Genomic DNA, 18,796 nt, shown 5'->3' on the forward strand with positions numbered 1-18,796 from the left:
CAATTGGAATTGTAGCTAATAAATCAAACAAACAGGAGAGAGATTGTCCAAAACTGAAGGCCTTACTCTAATGTGGAAGGTGGGACAGCTAGGGAGCATACACTGCAGAGCCAAGCAGAAATAGAAGTCTCATGACTCCCAGTTTTCTCTTCCCTTCTAAACAGAAAACGGAAATGGAACAGTGAAGTATTCACAGAATCAGTGATTCTGTGATTCCAACTGAAATTCTCTGAAATTACTCCTTTTGTACCTTTGGATGCCCCCAGATCAAATCACTAGGAATCACACCGTTTCTTTCCCCAATAGGACATAAGAATCTAACTCCTAGAGAGCTGTATTTTTCAAGACTGTTGTGTTGTAAGCAATTACGCATCTTCATTTTTTATGTGAAGCTATATTCATTCAACCTGGAGTTTACTTTTACTTCATTCAACCTGGAGTTTACTTTTAAGTAGTTTAGACCACGCTTCAGAACTTAATCACATGAGTGGCTCCACCCTCACCTAAAGGTAATGCTGCTTTTCCTGAATGCTATCTGATTTGGCCCTGAGAGCTCACAGGCTACACCTGCTCACTAACTGAAGATACAGTAGCAAAAATGATTTCCTGAGTGGTTCAGAGTTGCTCACTTGCATCAGCCCAAGACATTTCCAAACCAAACCCTCCAAGTGGGTTGAGAGGGTATGGTCTGTCTCCTCTGGTTCCTGACTATTGAGCCCCACCATGTCAGAACATACAGCACGTCAAAAAGTCTGTGCAATGCTCAAAAGTGAGATGGGGAGAAGCTAGGTTGGCACGATGAGATATTCTGCACAGCCCTTACTAAGCTGATGCTCAGATAAATCCCTGCTGTCCAGTGTAAACTCCTTTACCTTCTACCTCCAATTACCTCGTCTAATGATCCTCCAGCAAGATGAGCTATATCCACTATGCCCTATCCCATATTCTTCAGGTGCCCTCTGTGCTCTGTCTGAAGCCAGCTCTGCAGGTGGCACTGTGTCCTGCCTGTTGGTAAGTTCACATGTTCTCCTTTCGCTACCATGACATTGCTACCCAAAGCTTGCACAGTTCCTAAAAGAAAAACAAAAGAACAGAAATGTTCTCCAGAAAATAAGACTGCTTCTGTTAGCCTGGGCTCCTGTAAGGGCCAGTCACTGAAGAAAGCTGTTGTAGTTTGGCCAGGTTTGGTGATAGGGAGCTAAGGCATCTACGGACTGAGAAGAGAAAAGGGTGGGGGAAGTTAGGCCTAGGCAAGAAAACCAGCAGCAGTGAACTAAGGGAAAAACTGAATTTACAAAATATAGCAGCGGAATGTACGATAATAGAATATGATGGGATTTGAAGCTCATCAATAAAATAGGAGAGAGTTTACAAAACTGCATTCCTTACTCTAATGCTACAGGTGAGACAGCCAGGAGCACAGACAGCAAAGAGAGGCAGTCTTGAGACTCCGTCATTTTATCTGTTTGTTCGAACGGAAATGGAACAACGAAGTCCTCTGGGAGTTGTAGTTCACTCTTGTCTTCTGAGACCAGGAAACCAGAAATGTTGACAAGCCACAGAACGGCAGTACTAACCCTTTAACTCCAGTGCACTGCGAGGTGTGATGGTGTGGAATACTGACCAAAAAACATAAAACCAAGACAAGAGAGTGTCTCTTGGACCGAGGCTGCTTCCTGTGACGGAGTGCTGTGTAGCCATGTAGCCATAGCCCTTCACTAGTGGGGTGAGCACAATTTTTCTTTCTATGATTACTGGTCTACCTGTGAATACTTGGCCTGCTATCTCCAAGAATCTGTCAGAAGCAGTTTTGCTTCTTTGTGAGCAGGGCACCTACATTAACTTTATGTTGTGTGTTCAAAGCTGGCCTGCAGTGCTAGTCTGCAGCCATATGCCAAGCACTACGAAATCATTCGGGAAAACTTGTGCCAAGACATCTGAAGGCACTTCTCCAGAAAATACAGGTGGGCAAAGCACTCTGCGTGTTATCTCTGCCTTTCATCTCTTACCCCGATTCCCTGAGAAGGAAACAAAGGTGCAGAGGCTGAAAGGGAAGCACAGGGCACTCTGGCAGTCCACCAGTAGGGATGCATGAGGGACCGTGGCTGGGCAACATGCCCACAGAGCCACTTGTCTTGAACTCTGAAAACTACCTGCAAGTCTTTGACTGCAGTGACTCTGAATAGAGTGCTCACCCTTACTACTGAGACACTAACAAGCATTTCACATAGTTACATTTGGTACAGTTGGAGCAAAGGTTCACTCTAGCTTGAGTACATGGAAAACAGGATTTGCTCCCAAGTCCTCCTAGGGTAGCCATAATGGCTGCAATCAAATAAATCAGCGATCTCTACTTGCTGCTGTCTTCCATCCCAAACATTTCACTGTGGGAGGCTAATCAGCTAAGACTACAGATGAGCCTTGAAGAAATTAGCTTAGGAGTTACTGTGCTGTGATCAAGTTACAAAACAAGAGGCTCTAATTCTTGGATTCAAAGTGCATGAAATTGCTATTCAGGGTGAAGAATGATCATTTCGTATACCAACCTACTTGCCTTTCATCTGTCTTCACCACTTTCACCACAAGGCGTACAGAAATGCCATTAGAAATTGACCGATTTCTCAGTTCATACTCAACCTCCTTTTGTAGGACAACAAATACTTAATTGCCACCTCTGGGTTAAGGTATATCGGGGTAGGAAGGAAAATGCTTGGGTATTTCTAATGAAACTTCAAATAGATGGGATTTCATTCACCTTCATAATTTGAAAACTTTCAGCAGAGTGAATAATTTCATCATGCTTTTTTCCTGACCAGGTTTTACTGGTAACATTTTCTCGAAACCAAGGTTTAAATAAAATGACTAAAAATTCATGTGTTTAAGGTTGAAGAAAATAAACAGAGAAAACTTCTGAGTTTACCACTGAGTCTTCTGTCAAGACTCACTGCGCTACGTGAGGTTATGAGCACTACACTCTGGGTTATGAGCAAGCCCTTCCATGAGGCAAATACTGGGAGGAGGACTGTACCTCTCACACAAAGGAGTTACACCAAATTCCAGTATCTTCATTTTTCAAGGCAAGGGGGACTAAGAACTGACATTTCCAGACCAAGTCAGGGAACCTACTGATTAAACACTAATGCAAACTGTCCCTTCTCTGCTATCATCAAGGAGGGACAGCTATATTAAAAGGAGAGCATAATTCTGTTGATTGATTTGTTGAGTCCTCATCTGTTTCTCAAGGTTCTGACCTTACAGTTAGCAGCGAAATACTGAACTCAACTTGCAGTTGGTCCTGAGGTGAGAACAGAAAACACTAGATGCAACAATTCAGTCATACTTAGCTTTGTACATGTGGAATTTTAATATATTCTTCGTATCCTTAAAAGATTTCTGTGTTCATGTGTATCTCCCACTCACACATCCACTCAAAGAAACCTTGAAGAGCATCTGTTTAATCACTGATATTCTGGGTAAACTAGCCAGCTTCATATACATTCTTTTCTTACAGGCAGCATACAACCCACCGCTGACAGAAGAGTAGCTTCCCGCTGATGAACTGAATCACCTGGTTGCCTCATTGGTCCTAGTACAGATCTGTAATTATTATCGTTGGCATTCTAGTAACATTAGTCTAGAGACTGATTACGCTAAAGTTAAACTTGGAGAATTGGATGTCATGGGGCTCTCTGACTTCACATCCACGATATACACCTTTTAAACATTTCTGAAGTGCTTTCTTTTATGAGCATTTGTCTGTTTCATCTTACAGGTGAGAAGTCCAGATTTACTGTCAAATAGGTTCCACTACAGTGCACAGCTGTTCCTTGCACTGCCTTTTGGCCAGGATCTTGCATTCTCGGGGGACTCGGAGCAAAGTAATTTGTGTAAAACTAAGTAGATTAACCAGATTAACATTTAACTCTCTTTCAGGCAATGCCCCTGACCATGAGGCTTTCAGCTTTGCTCCTCTTGATGTTTCCTCACTATGAGCGTGAGACAACTCTGCGCTGTGCAGTTCATCAGCAGGATCTGCCTGGGGTGGAAGACCCTTTCCCAGTTCTGGGCCTATTTGAAGCTGACTTTTATTTCTTCTCTCCAAAGCCTCAAGACAAGGCTGAATCCTGTGTTCCTGTATTGTCCTATACTGGTCAAGTGCTCTCATCACCTTATCCAACAGCACGGCCTTAAAAGGGCACAGAACTGTGCAGCAGTTCAGGACATACAGGACTGCTGAATGGGACAGGCAGCTCCAGAGACACCCGGACTTGTCGGTACCAGCAGCAGGAAGCAAGGAGCACCCTGCAGCACCTCAACTTTCATCAGGTGCCTTTATGTGGGGACCTGAGTCAAGTTCCTAGCTCCCATGTGGACACCAACGTAAGGACACCTATGTTCAGGAAAGTAGGTGGCTGGAAATTGAATCTCACTCTTCCTCTTCAATATTGCAGTCTTCTGTACAACGTTTTAATGAGAACAGAAAAAAATCTGTAGAGATATGATTGAATTGAAATTTGTCACCTTTGCCTGATATTGAAGAGCACTTTCCAATTTGATACATGAAGAAGGAAAGACAGTTCAATCCCTACAATCTCCACTAGGTCTTTTTTATCTCAATCCATCAAATATTTCAAATCCCCTTTTACATCCTTGGTATTCACCCAATAGCTGATATTAAAATCCACCCCATCTTCATTCTCATTTTCATCTTTACAGATCAAAAGTATCTAAGATAATCGGTGTTCCTGAGCAGATCCCAAGCAGCAGCCCAAATACAAAGTGACGTAGAATAGAAAAAAGTATAGGCAATAACTGTTTCTCCTGCTCTCAGAGAATCACCGAGGTTGGAAAAGACCTGCAAGATCATCACCAACAGTTCTCCCTAAACCACGTCCCTCAACACCAAATCCTTGAAACATTCCTTGAATGCCTCCAGGGTCGGTGACTCCAGCACCTCCTGGGAAGCCCATTCCAGTGCCTGACCACTCTTTCCGAGCAGCAGTATTTCCTAACGTCCAACGTGAATCTCCCCTGGTGCAGCTTGAGGCCATTTCCTCTGGTCGTCTCACTGCTTACATGGGAGAAGAGGCCGAGTCCAGCTCACTGCAACTTCCCTTCAGGTAGTTAGAGAGAGCTGTAAGGTCTCCCCTGAGCCTCCTCTTCAGCAGATCGAACAATCCCGGCTCCCTCAGCCAAGCTGATAACAGCCTACACCACTCTGTCAAAGGGAGGAGCTGCACAATATCATAGCAGGGTAAAATTACTCAAGTTCCCCGATAGGCAGGAAGGCAAATATTAAAACTAAAGTCCAGCTGGATCAAAATAACCAAACATATGATTTTCAATAATACAAATTTTAATTTCATGATTAGGGAGTCACAAACTTCATGGAAATCAGAAACTAGGAGGATTCACCTCTTCAATAGATTTTACTAACGGTGTTTTATCGTGAAGTTCTGCACTGATATCTCAGGTCTCCTATAAAGCTGCAAGTAAATCTGCCCCTCCAGCAAGTCTGCTACCTTGAACACATCCCATATCACAGTGCGTTTGGGAAGAGTGACAACTGCTAACTCTTCTTGTACACCTGTTTGTGCATTTACCCTGGAGGTCTCCCTTTAAGCAGTAAGCAAACGCTGTCATTGCTTCAGCTGTGTGATGAGATCAATGTCTGAAGCGGCCTGTCTGACAGTGAATCTCTGCTCTGAGGAAGAAGGTCAGATATTACACGGACTTCTTCATCATTCACATCTGTCACTTTTATCTCAATCTGTGCGTAACTGCCTTATTTTGTAGGCTTTTTCCCAGCTGCCAAGTTCAAGTCTTTCGCTTCTGCCTTGCCACACATTCCACTGGAGCCACAGACAGGTACAAGATGGGCCCCTTATCAGATGTTCCCCCAGACAACAGAGGAGAAGCAGCCAGCACAGCTGCTTCTTCCACGTGGCATTTCTTATCCCCCTTACAGTTCAATAACACAGGAACAACTTCAGCTGGAGGTGAACTGCTTTCTGAAAAGGCATGCTGCTTTGGAAAGAGTACAGCCATACTGCCACATTACGGGGTACAGCATGAACCAAAGATAGCATACACTACAATTCACACTGAGATGTACACACATACTAAATAGGGAATTTTTTAGATGGCTTTCTTAGAGTGACTTCCAGCTTGAGGCAAGGCAAAAATAAGAGATACATGAAATGAATACATAACAAGCATTTCAAGTTAAAACAGAAAAAAGAGCATGGCTCAGATAAGGTCATTTGCAATAGCTTAACAGCTTTTGGAATAATATTCCATGGTGATGATGAAAGACAGATGGAATCTGTGACTCTGATAAATCTTCAGTACTTAGAGATGAGCAAGGACTACATGAAAATCTTTCAAAATGGAAAGACTCACTGGTATGCCCTAACCTTTGTCAGCTGCTCCCTTTTAACTATATGCTGATGATCACAAAGACAATTGCCACAGTCTGTTTCAGGCGATGAGTAAATCCATGGAGAATACTCAGTTCTGCAGTGCTGCCTGTCTTGTTACTTTTTTGGCAAAAAAGGCCCGTGGCTGAATGGTGCCTTCAGCACTATACCTGACATTTCCCACGCGAGCCTTGAAAGGAACACGTTCTATCATCTTCTTCTCCCTACATGGAACATTCCTTCTTAGCCCAGGTTTTTGATTCAACAGAAGGGGAATGCAAGCTCATCAAATATATGCCTGTAGTATGTGCGGGTACAGCTCTCCTGAGTTCTGAAAAACCACATCTTTCTTCTGCTAAAGGTGGATTTGGCACGCAAATTTGCCCAGAGAATACCAGCTTCTGTCTTTTCCTTCATCATTCTATTCCATTTAGTCAGAGTTGCAGCCAAACAGAGAACGCCACGAGCATTGCTACAAACACCTCAAATGAACTGTAACAAGGCAGAAAGAAGATCTGAACTTTAGACTAAGGATGACAGCCCTACCGTTCCTGCCTGAGTTGGTAGCCCCATTATCTGGAAGCAGTTGTGAAGTGAGAACACACATGCACACACAGCTCCAGAAATCAGATTTCCTGCACCATGAACGGACCCCTTTCAACGGTCATTGTTTTCTCAGAACTTGCAACTTTCCACGCTGCAACAAAACATCATCCTTCAACCCAGCAGAGATCTGGGTTGCTTCCTTTATTTTTTGAAAGTGACAGTTGTTATGAGATAAGCAGAGGCCAAGGGGAGAAATTGGACATAGTGCTCATTTTCTGCTGAGCCATACCTGTAACGCACTCTGGGATCCTGTTACCTTCTGCAGCAGGTCATTTTTAATTGCCTTATCATAAAATACTTTTTAAAGCACTGAACATTAAGGGATTTAAACCTCTTTAATGCTCCTGGATGGCGATCTCTCAAGGCTCATACTGAGGCCAGCTCCATCTAATAAATAGAATGTGGGCAAAAAAGCAATACCATCAATTAATGACAAGTATTGTAGAGAATATTTGAAACATTTGAAAGAAGACCTCTAGGAGATCTGCATTTCAATAATAAGCCAAAGCAGTAAGTGAGGGAGGAAGGAAGGAAGCAGGGAAGGAAGGAAGGAAGGAAGGAATATTTCTGTTCTTTCCGGGGTAAAGTCATTTATTACTCTCCAAGCAAAAGGTTTTGTACAATGTAATACAGGTAGATACAGGTGTGTGAAATCAAACCTGTACAGGGAAAGGCCCACAACAGCAATCAGATGTGCATAGACTGGGGTAAAGCAATATGAAAACCATGGTATCACTGCACTCAAAAGAAGGTTCATCTTGAATATAGCAAAGTGCTGTCAGCAGCGGTACACACCATGTTGCAAAAACACTGAGGTCTACAATGCAATAGGAGCCAGTCTGGGGAGTGTAATAGCTGTCCTATCCTGAATAACTGCAATTCACAGAAATCTGTCGTTATCTAAGAAACGTGGATAGCAACACCTACGCTCACAGGGTGAATGGGATCCTTTTAGCTGACTCCAAGATTTTCCTATCAAATTATCTCTAAAGAATGAAGAGCAATCAAGTTCATGTAATTGAGTTTGTTCAGTATGCAGGTATTTGAAAGCAATGCGAGTTAGTTAGACCCTTGGTATCATTAAGGAGTGGTTTCAGATAAGGAAAAGCTGTCCCAAAGCACCACTAAGGAGCTCAGCAACACTTCTGAAATGAGCTGCAGCTTGGACATCAGTGCAGCAGGTCACACGGGAGGAAATCCCTTCTCATAGCACATTTTGACTGTTCTCACAAATCAGTCAGATAGCCTCCCATCTGTCTTTTCCAAAGGTATTTTCTGCATCCAAGACAAAGACTTGTTATAAAAGCCTGTCAGAATCCTAACAGTTGATCACTGTGGAGTTAATCTATTTTATTCAGGTTTATTTAATAGCTTTTTGCTAGGTTTCAGTGCCTGAACTAAGTGATCTTCATTAGTTTGCAGATACTATGCCTTGTACCTAAGTGCATGTATCTGGAAGTACCCCAGTAGATATCTAAGGTACACGAGCACCAAGAATTTTCCACTATGAATGACAGTGCTTGGAATACCAAATTCATTCTTGCTTACATAAAGCATTTTTTCTAATTCTATTTCATCTGTGTCATCTCTGAAGCTTTGGAAACTTCAGATTCAGAAAAAAAAAAAATTCATCTGATTTCACATTACTTACATACCAACTGTAATTGCTAAGTTGTTCTGAGTGGCCCACAGCCAAAGAAAATCTTACGTATTTTTCCGTTTCATACATCTGCCTCAGTTTTGAATGGCCTTTTCCATAGAATAACAAAGACTTCTGTGTTTCAGCAAGTCCATCTGTTACAAATTAGACAATTCAGCCGATCTATCTTCTCAGGCTAAGTTTATACTCAGCAGCTTTCCAGGAGTAGTGCCTAAGTGCTCGTGACGGCCAAGCTCAGGGCTGGGCAAGCTGTAGTCAATCACGGTCTCTATCTACTGCAGTTTAACAGTCACATTAAGGTTGAATCAGTCTTCACACAAGGAAGCAATGTATTAAAGCTAGACTCAAACTGCAGTAAATCTCAAACGTACAGATGCAGACTTGTGCTCTGACCTGTACAGCATCTGAATGAACGACACAGGGTGAGAGGGTTAGACGCAAGTCCTACAACACTCAGAAAATACAAGACAAAAGTCACAAACCACAGCCAATGAAGGGGATTTTACAGGCTTAGCCTTCTTGCCGTTTGCTGTAGTATGTTTACTTAGCAATCTGAGCATGTATGCAGTTTACAGATGAAAATACTCTTTTTATTCATAATGAAGAGGCATAAAAGAATTCTGAGAACCTTGATCTTGCAGAAGTAACCTCACGAGACTGAAACACTTCAAAAGCATAGTTGGGGAAGTTTTAAAAATTACATAAGCAACAAGGAAGTTCTTGACTACGTGATCAGATTGAATCAGGGTGGCAATAGATCTCATCAGCTCAGTGTGAAGACGAGGTAGTAGTACTGTCTGGACACCAGAGGAAGGAAAGGACTGCGTGGAAAAGTTTGCACTTTCATAAATGCATGGGAAAAGAAACCAAAAAAAGGAGGAGGAAATGACCAAATCTGAGAATAAGGCAGAGAGAGGAGTGAATACAGCTGAGATTCATCCCAGCAAGAAATAAAATCAGCAAACACTCCAGGCGCAGCAATTATAGCCTGATTATTCTATGGAAACATGGCAATATGCATGAAACATATATATACATGAAACCGTTCTATTAAGCATGTTAAAATAACTGAAAGTAGATTCGTCCCAAGAAAACATATGTAACTAAGCTTCTGCTTGGCTTTCAGATGCACACACATTATTTCTTTGACTTGGAAAGACAAGCATGTGTGATACTCTACCGAGTACTGAGTTATTTCAGCTTTCTGGGAGCTGTATACTAATGCTGTGTTGTCAGAAGTCTTGTGAAATGAGGGTTTGATACTCCGACATCAGTAAACAGCATAGTGCTACTGATCTGTAACCTCTCAGCAGCAAAATGGAGAAATCCATGTGATCGATTCAGCGTCTGTGAGGAGAAGCAACACCTTTTAATACGCCACCTCAGAGAGCTGGCAGAAAAAATAGACAAATTTTATTTTACCTGCTTCATCAAAGTACATACAATGGAATTTGTTTGAGAGAAGAATGAACTCCTTTATATTGCAGATGGAAGGACAGACCCTGCCAGTACAAATCTACATGAATACATGGCAGAATACCTTACCCATGAGCAGATAACTCTTTTCTTAAAAGCGCAACTTTTGTCACTCTTGACAGCAATACCTGAAATGCAGTTTGTGAGTCTTGGAAAAGGAAGGCAGACGGAAAAAAGACACCGTTTAGTCTGGATTTGATTAACATTACTCTGTTGCTCTCAGTTGGTTGCAGAACTTAACTTCTACAATGACAGGGGGCGTCACTGACACTTGGCATCATATCTCTTTGAAATTCTAGGCCCCTTTCAGTCAAATTTGGCAGAGAGGAAAAGAGTTTTCAAAATGTTTTGGTTTTTTTTTTGTTTTGTTTTGTTTTTAATTTATTGAAGAGGATAATGATCCAGTTGTAGCAATGACATATTTCTATTTGAAAAGTGAGTCATAGTGGTATTCCCCACGATCTATTTTTCAGCGTTTTTCAGACTTCACATATAGGAACTTCCTACCAGGTCAGTGACAGGCGAACACAGCTCCAACACATAGCTGATCTCTGTGAAGGATAAAATGCACACAAGGCATGCGATTCTGAAATTCAAAGGAGATTTCAAATGGTTGTATTTCAGTATGCTTAAATAATGTTCTACCTATTCTGCACTTCCTTAGAAAAATCTGAAATCTATTTTTCAGTCATTATCTCTTTTTCATTTAAGAAGACCTTCCAATAATTCATAAGCTTTACCTTCATTATCCCGCGCTCATTTTTATAGTTCCTCATTGCAGAAAACTGATGTGGCCCAATTGGATTACCAAGGTAAAATCAAGCATCTGTAAACAAGGGTAGGAATATCAGATGAAAAGCCAGAAATGTAGTTGAAAGGCAGGCAGTGCCCAGGGATTTGAGATACAGGACACAGACTTCACCCAACTGCACACGCTACTGCAACTGAAGGGCATGGGAAGCCTCTTCAGCCCTCTGATTACTATTAAACCTTGCGAGAGGAGATCCTCATGGAAAAGAAATTAGCTTCAAGCCAATTACAAATGAAAATCCTTTCATTCAGCTGCCTTTGCCATGCTGTCCAGATATTCTCTCCCAGATAACAATAATTTTTCTAAAAGTATGATTTTAAGCCTTATTTTCTTTTCCACTAAAAGCTTCTACTGGGAGAAGGGAAATTCTGATCGTTCTGTTGGCATTACATTTGTCTGCAGGGCCCATAATATGACTTAATTGCATATCAGGGCACAGATTCCCATTGCTCTGGCCCCATACCATCCCTTTGAGCAGTGCGTTAAATGCAGCACATTTCAGATCAAAAGCCAGATGCCTTCCCCATGCAACCCCTACTGTGAGTGCCTCACAGAACATGAATTCCTGTATGACTGCAATGCACCCTGAGCCTTCTGAGTCCATAGGATGGCACTGTGTAGGCCTCTCATGCTGCTGCTGAGACCTTCAGCTCCAATTCTATCTGATCCAGACTGAATCTTCCTCGTTCATTTGTCAGTCCATCACCAAGAAAAAGCCCAGTCCCTCTCCTCTGCAAGCAGATGCAACAAGGGAACCCCAGGTTATGAAGGCAATATTTACATCCAGATGAAGTTTCTCACTTTTACTTAGGGCCAGCCTGACTTCCTTGCTGGCATCCCAGTCGTCCCACTGCCAAGGCCCGTCACCTCTTCTGGAAAACGCAAGTGCAGCAGTGCTTCTTCCTTGGCAGGGGACAGGTAACAGGAGGAGGCCCCTGGCCTCACCCCATGATTAAACAGTTTTGAGAGAAAGTGTGTGTGCTCATCCACTAGAAAAGGAGGCTGTTTGCATAAGGGGCTTCTCAAATAAAGCTTATGTACAGTTCATTGAGTGCTTTGAAAATTCAGGCTGTTTACAATGATTCTGATTTTGTAAGAATCAATTATTACAGAGTCTACACTTCCTGAACAATTGAACTAACATTGTATTCCTAATAAACATAAATGTAATTTTAATCAATACACGTGTTGTATGTTTACACAATCCCAACTCACCTTTCTGAAACATTCTTTGGACTTTTCTGATCACAAGAGTATTGCACTGAGTGCAGGTGTCCAGTTGTGGAAAGGCCTGCCTTAATGCTGATGTGTGGTGTGAAACTGGGGTGCTAGACACAACTAGTTCCAGCCCACTGCTACTCCCTCCTACTGCCCCACAGGACCCATTAGCCAAAGGGCAGGCAGCTCAGAGGGAGTGGAGCTCAGAAGAAAGATCCCAGAAAAGAGTGGGAACACCTTGGAAGAAGGTCATGGAGAAGGTGCTATGTGCCCCCAGCAACGCTCACCCTGCAGCTCCTGAAGAGCATATGCTGGATCAGGGAGAGGTGTGAGGAGGAAGGGAGAGCGGAGAGGAGCTACTCTGCGACAGATGAAGGAGTCAGAAACAGAGGGGTGAGGAAGACCTGCTGAGCAGGGCATGGGATGAATAAATGAAATTTATTTTCCCTAAGTTAAATTTGTTTGACTTCTGAGGTAATATTCCCATGGGCTTTCCCCTCTCTCTCTGGCTTTCTGTGCAGGGGGAGTGAGAGAGAGGCTGAGTGAGTGTCTGGTGGCCATAAAATCAACACACCAAATACACTGTGGCAAAAGCAATATAAAATCAATATACATAGATTGACAAGTTACAGTCTCAGCACCTTGATTATTAGGAAGTCAGGTAGATCTTGGGGCATTATACAATAGATGTTCTTATTGATGGTGTTGATTGCCTAAGCAAATTATGCCTTTGAAGTGAAAATCGTACAGCAGATTCCATGTGTATGTATGAGGTCTGCTTCAACAGTAACGTCTCCTATGTGATTATATTCGTCCACAAGATCAGAGGCCGACGCTGGTGGTGTGACAATAGAAGATGAACCTTCTCAACAGTATTCCACTACACGTATATTACATACCTGTATATATACATACGTATATACAGGCGTATTAGTGTTTAGTGTATTTAGCTAACATTTTGACAGTTACCTGCTTTTTTCTTTTTTTTTTCTTTTTTTTTTTTTTTCAGTTTCATACCACACATCAGCATTATTTCTCCAAAGGTGATAAAGGATTACATATTTTCTATGGATATTTTCTTTGAGAATTCTTTTTTTGCCTTCGAATATACAAAATCCGAACATCCATGCTGCTTGTGATTTCATGCTCCTTCTGAAAATTCTTGCTTTTTTCCAGACAAGAAAACGTATATTTGTGTGATCCGTGTTTTATTATTTTTAGATCAAGTGATGACCGTTAGTCTTCTCAGTAAGACTGACATTCACTACCTATTTTTTCCATAAGAGCGCAATCCTTATTCTTGAGATGTAGTTAATATAGCGAGGCTAGAAATGATGGAAGCCACACCGAGCTTGGTCACTACTTCAAAGGTATCATTTTAAATCGTATCTATTGAAAGTGAAACTGCCTAGCCATTTCTGTAAGCTAGTTGAGCTTATTTTGATAGCATACGTTTAAAGCGTGGATCTGAATGATCTTTTGTAAAATCTGGTGATATTCAGAAGGCAGACACCTTTGAGGTCTATAGAATAATAACACTTAATTATACCAGTTATTAATCCACGTTTGCTCACGTTACTTTTAAGTTACTTTTAAGTGAAGGTTGGGTGTCACTATATTATTGAAGTTCAGGGAAATAAAGTAAAATTGATTTTCAAATGGATTCTAAGATTTCATTTGTGTTTTTAATCCCTCTTTAGAGGAAGACAGCATGTCAAGTTATGCAGTTTTACACAGTAGATTGAGGCCATGATCTTGGCTTTATAAACAAATACAGCAACAGTGGTAGTGAGAATCCATGATTTTATTTTCATGCAGCTTGAATGGTCTTTTCTTACTTTTATGTAATTATTATTACTATTTATTTGTATCATTTTTATTAATTGATGTTTTTAATTTACGCAAGTTCTGAAAATAATCAACTGGTTTTCCTTGGCCAAAACAAAGCACCATGAGGTTTCCCTCAGGTGGCCGTGGCCTCTTAATTGTTTGTTACTCCTAGTGGCTTCTTCTCTACTAATCAGTTTGTAGATGACCTGTTGAAGAATAATGAGGTTTCCTTAGTTGAGTGAAGTATCAGAATATCGGTGAAAGGGTGTCTGTAGTCAATGTTTTTCATATTTGCATTAAAGATCATAATACAAACAGATTTCTGAGATGGACATATACTGGAGTCACTTGGAAGCAGACAGACAAACAGAACAACCAAGCTAAAACAACCAACTCAGCCCTCCCAAAACCCCCTGTCTCCCCCCCCCACACACACACAAACAAACAAACAAACAAACAAAGAAAGAAAAACGAAAGCAACAGCCATACAGATAGACAGACAAACAAAAATAAAAACAAAAACAAAAAAAGAAAGAAAAAAGAAACGAAGAACAAGAAAAAAAAACACACAATGGAATCTACGAAAAAGACAACGAGAGATACAGAGTGATGGGGAAGAGAATTGTCAGCAATACCTGTAGACAGTATCTTCTAGAACTAACAGTGCAAAGGCAGATATACCTATGCAATAATAACACCAAAAACAAGATCACTACTGCATTATAATTCAGAAGTCATTCTCTTCTAGGAGGCAGTTCTTTTGTCTATTATGTAATCCTGGAATGCAAGGAAATAGCAAGTATCAACTAGTAACAGTGTTACACTATCTCCAGCTCTAAAATGAGACTCCTTATCTGGTTTGGACTAACGGGCTTACAGCAGGTCAGAAAAAGACTTGTGTAAATACTAAGGACAGAGAACTTTCTAAAAAGTAAGCAGCTAATCAGCAGTATTTAACCTGTAGGAAAAAAAAACTATATGCTTTACTGTGCTTTGACTAATTATAGAAATATTTATAAGGCCCCATCCATACAGAATTCAGAGATTTACAGTACAAGGTAGTAAGAATCCCAAATGAATTTTTGCTCTTTTCTCAGAGCTGAAGTTAGAAATGCAATTTCTTGCTCAAACCAGAAAGGCCAATAGATTGGTAAAGAGCTTGACACTGTCACCATGTCAACACTTATAGAGAATGCAAGTAACAAAAGTTTGGGCCCAAAATAGAACAGAACAGAACCTTGCGCTCTATATAATGCATGCCTCTGGGGCCAGGACCACATCCATCAGCCCAGGAAACAGAGCTGCTCTCCTCAGCAGTAATAGCAGCCGGAGGAGTCACAGAATCACAGAATCACAGAATGGCCAGGGTTGGAAGGGACCTCAAGCTTCATGAATCTCCAAACCCCCTGCCACATGCAGGGCCACTAACCACCACATTTAATACCAGCGCAGGCTGCGCAGGGCCCCATCCAACCTGGCCTTGAACACCTCCAGGGACGGGGCGTGCACAGCCTCTCTGGAAGAAAGTGGCTTATTATTCCACATTTATGCACACTTAGTAGATAAGATGAAATACTTCAGAAGTACCAAAATTGTAACTTTTGTATTATAGGCTATTCTGTTTTGCCAAGAGGCCCTCAGCAAAAGAACAACTTAAGGGGCCTCTGACAGGAGGTCAAACTGCCCCTCCTTTATATTAGGAGGAATGCAAGTGATGCTCCCCTACATTTTTCCTCCCAACTTACCTCTATCCCAGGACAGCAGGTGTCCAGGAATTGTAGCCTAGTGCAGAATGAGCAAATGTGAGAATTAGCAATATACGCTTAGCTAGCAACCGTTCATCTTTAGCCAGTAGCTGTATGTTTAGTGGAATGTTGGGAAATTGGTGAGCCTGCAGTACTCAGCCAATGGGGAACCAGGGCAGGGAGAGAGAAGCGTTGGCTGATAGGGCATAAAAGACACGAAGGCTGTTCTGATAGTTCTGATGGCTGTAACCCCTTTCCCACAATGTAATCTGCCAGGTAGTGGTGGTTTTTAGAGGTAGTAGCTCAGATACGATCAGTAAGGAACTTCATTTTCACATTGGCAGACTTTTTAGGAGCTCCTATCTCCTTAGTTCACTTGACAACTGGTGTCTTTAAAGAACTGGAAACGGCACTTATGTACTATCCTGTTGCAGGGACTTCAGAAGCTTGCTTCCTGTGACAAACCTAACTGCAGCTTTTCCACATTTGATAATGTACTGGGCATCTTTGCCAAGCCTTGTAGGGGTATGAAAGAACAACAAAGGAATTCCATGAATTGTTATGGGCTGTGGATATATCCACTTCTGCTTACTAATTAAATAAATAAATAAAAAATAAAAAAATGCGATGCTTTGTGGAAAGCAGCATCTTCTCTTGCAATCTTATCTGTCTTAGGAAAAAACACCCTTGTTTCTCAGCTTTGGTGCTGTCTCGTTCTTGATATGCTTTGTGAATTCACATGACAGTTTTCTAACGACAGCTCTCTCCCACGATCACTGCAGCGACCATCTCCTGCATGCAACACAGGAATCTTCCTGAATTTCATTTCTGTCTGTGCATATTTCCAGAAGAGTGCAATGGAACCAGCAACAGGTTTTGCAAGAATGGGACTTATTTATTTCGTTGATCCATAGTCCAATAGTATTATTGTGTAAATAAATACGAAGCTTGCATTTTGCCAAGGTTTGAACTTTGAATGGACTTTGGCCTGTTTCAAGAAAGAATGTTCCTGAGCCTTCTCAGCATCACCAATCATCCGGCTTGCCTGGGTGGCATTAGCTGAAGAGTCATTGTCTTGGGCTGAAGATAACGTGTCCTCAGTATATATGAGTAACAAAGCTTCTTTGTAACGTATGACTTAAACATAAAATGAGAAAGCGTAACACTAGCGGGAATGTGGACCTTGCTTTTGAGAAACAATGCATCAGTGTCTGATTCCAGAGAAGCAGTTGCAATTTTGAAGGAGTTCTCCAGGTGTCTGTGAGAGGTGTACATGTGGTAGGAGCACCTATAGGTGCCGGTGTCAGCTGGAGTCAGCCCAAAGAGGGTGAAGGTGGCCGTGCCCCCACCATCAGGGTCCTGCTGCTGGACAGGGGCCGAGTGCCCATCCTTGTGCAGGAAGGTGGCCCCTTGTTACATGTTCCTGCATCGGATGGTGATGTTGGTCCCCATCCCCACACGTCTCTTGTGGCTCATGGAAATGCCAGGTGGGGGGAAGCAGTGATCTGCATGATGGGAGAGAAAATGGATGGGACTTGGGCCTGTGAGGACAGCTCAGGGCCTCCCTCTGACCCCAGTGCACTCACCTGTAACTACCAGCTCCACAGGGTCACTCATCTCTGATGTCTCTGCTGGCTCAGACAGCCGGTACTGGCAACGATACGTCCCTGTGTGCACCCACGTTGTGATAGCAAAGCAGAACACGGCCATGTCCTGAACATTGCACTTCTTCATGCAGGGGGTGAAACCTCCTTCCTGGCAGAGCCGGACCCAGGCAGATGGCCGGGGCAGGTGACACCGCAGGGTGACATTGTCCCCCACTTCTAACCCCTGGCTAGGGTGCAGCAACAGGGAGGGTCAGGGCACTGGGACAGGGGACAGCAGTCAGCCTTGTTCCCTGCACACCCTCCTGTGCCCCTCTGATGGCCCACTGACCACGCTCCCCTCCCTCTGGCCCCATTCTTCCCCCGTCCTCATATTCACTTTGCTTTGCCCTGCTCACTGCCACCAGCCACCAACCTGCAAGGGACATGGTCCTGGTCCCACACAGGGCCACCAACCCCCGTGGCACCACGTCCCCATTGTCACTCACCCAGGAGGAGGGCCAGCGCCATTGGTGCCTTGGGACAGGAGCAGCTTGGGACAGCGAGACTGCAGTGGGGACAGGGAGTGTCTGCAGATCCCTTTTCTAGATCCACAGATACAGGAGCTGGCAATAGAACATAGATGTAGAGCTCGTAAAGAAGAGCGTATTGTTTGCGGGCTTTTTGATGCTGCTCTGATAGCAAGGCAGAAAGATAAAAGGAGGGAGGAACTGTGTCACTAGGGGAGGTGATTAAGAGTTTGCAATCTGAGCTATAATTCAAGGGAAAGCGGTGGTGGCAGGCAGAGAGAGCTCAGCACACTTTGCAGAGCCATCTGCATGATGCTTCTGTGAGAGGGCGTCAGATTCAGACAGCAGCTGCTGACTTGGAGGGGTGGATGTGGTGAAGGAGTGCGGCAGCCCAGGGAGGGAATGAGAGGGAGTTGTGAGGAATCAGCATCAAGAGATGAGGGTAAATCTGCCCCTCGCCTTCTCCATCTCGTTACATCTGAACATCAACACGAGGCTGAAGAACCCTTCCCCTTCCCCATCCTCTTCCCTCTCCCTTTTCCCTTACGCTTCCTCTTTGCTTTTTCCAGCACTGTGGGGATGCTTTGCATCAGTGCATTTCTCAAATGCCCTCGTGCCCTGCTGCACTGCCTCACGACCTCCGGAGATTGCACCTGCATCAAACATAGGAGGGAATAACTGTGAGTGCGATGGGGACATCAATCACAGCTCCCCACCACTGCCACCACCGCCACCACCAGGTTCCTGTCCAACTCCTCCCTGCCACCTGCGGGTTCTGGCTGCTTATGTGTCCCCATTCTCCACCACTACATCCACAGGGATGGGATGTGGAGACACTGACACGAAGGATTGACGGACGGCAGGACAAACAAATGGGTGCTGACACCTACCTGAGTGCAGGCAGGTGTGGGCATCACC

At 43.1% G+C, this 18,796-nt stretch overlaps 1 protein-coding gene across 1 annotated transcript; it reads right to left on the reverse strand.

Annotated features, from left to right (window-relative positions):
- Positions 1–1,207: 1,207 nt before the first annotated feature.
- On the reverse strand, positions 1,208–17,879 carry LOC306945806 (osteoclast-associated immunoglobulin-like receptor; the record flags this gene model as incomplete). Its single annotated transcript, XM_079534632.1, is given in 7 exon segments — positions 1,208–1,214; positions 17,039–17,178; positions 17,182–17,270; positions 17,352–17,622; positions 17,626–17,630; positions 17,749–17,784; positions 17,858–17,879. Coding segments are annotated over 7 exon segments (570 nt in total).
- Between the last annotated feature and the right edge of the window lie 917 nt (positions 17,880–18,796).

This window comes from Tetrao urogallus (assembly GCF_951394365.1).
Source record: "Tetrao urogallus genome assembly, chromosome: 4".
NCBI classification, from domain to species: Eukaryota; Metazoa; Chordata; class Aves; order Galliformes; family Phasianidae; genus Tetrao; species Tetrao urogallus.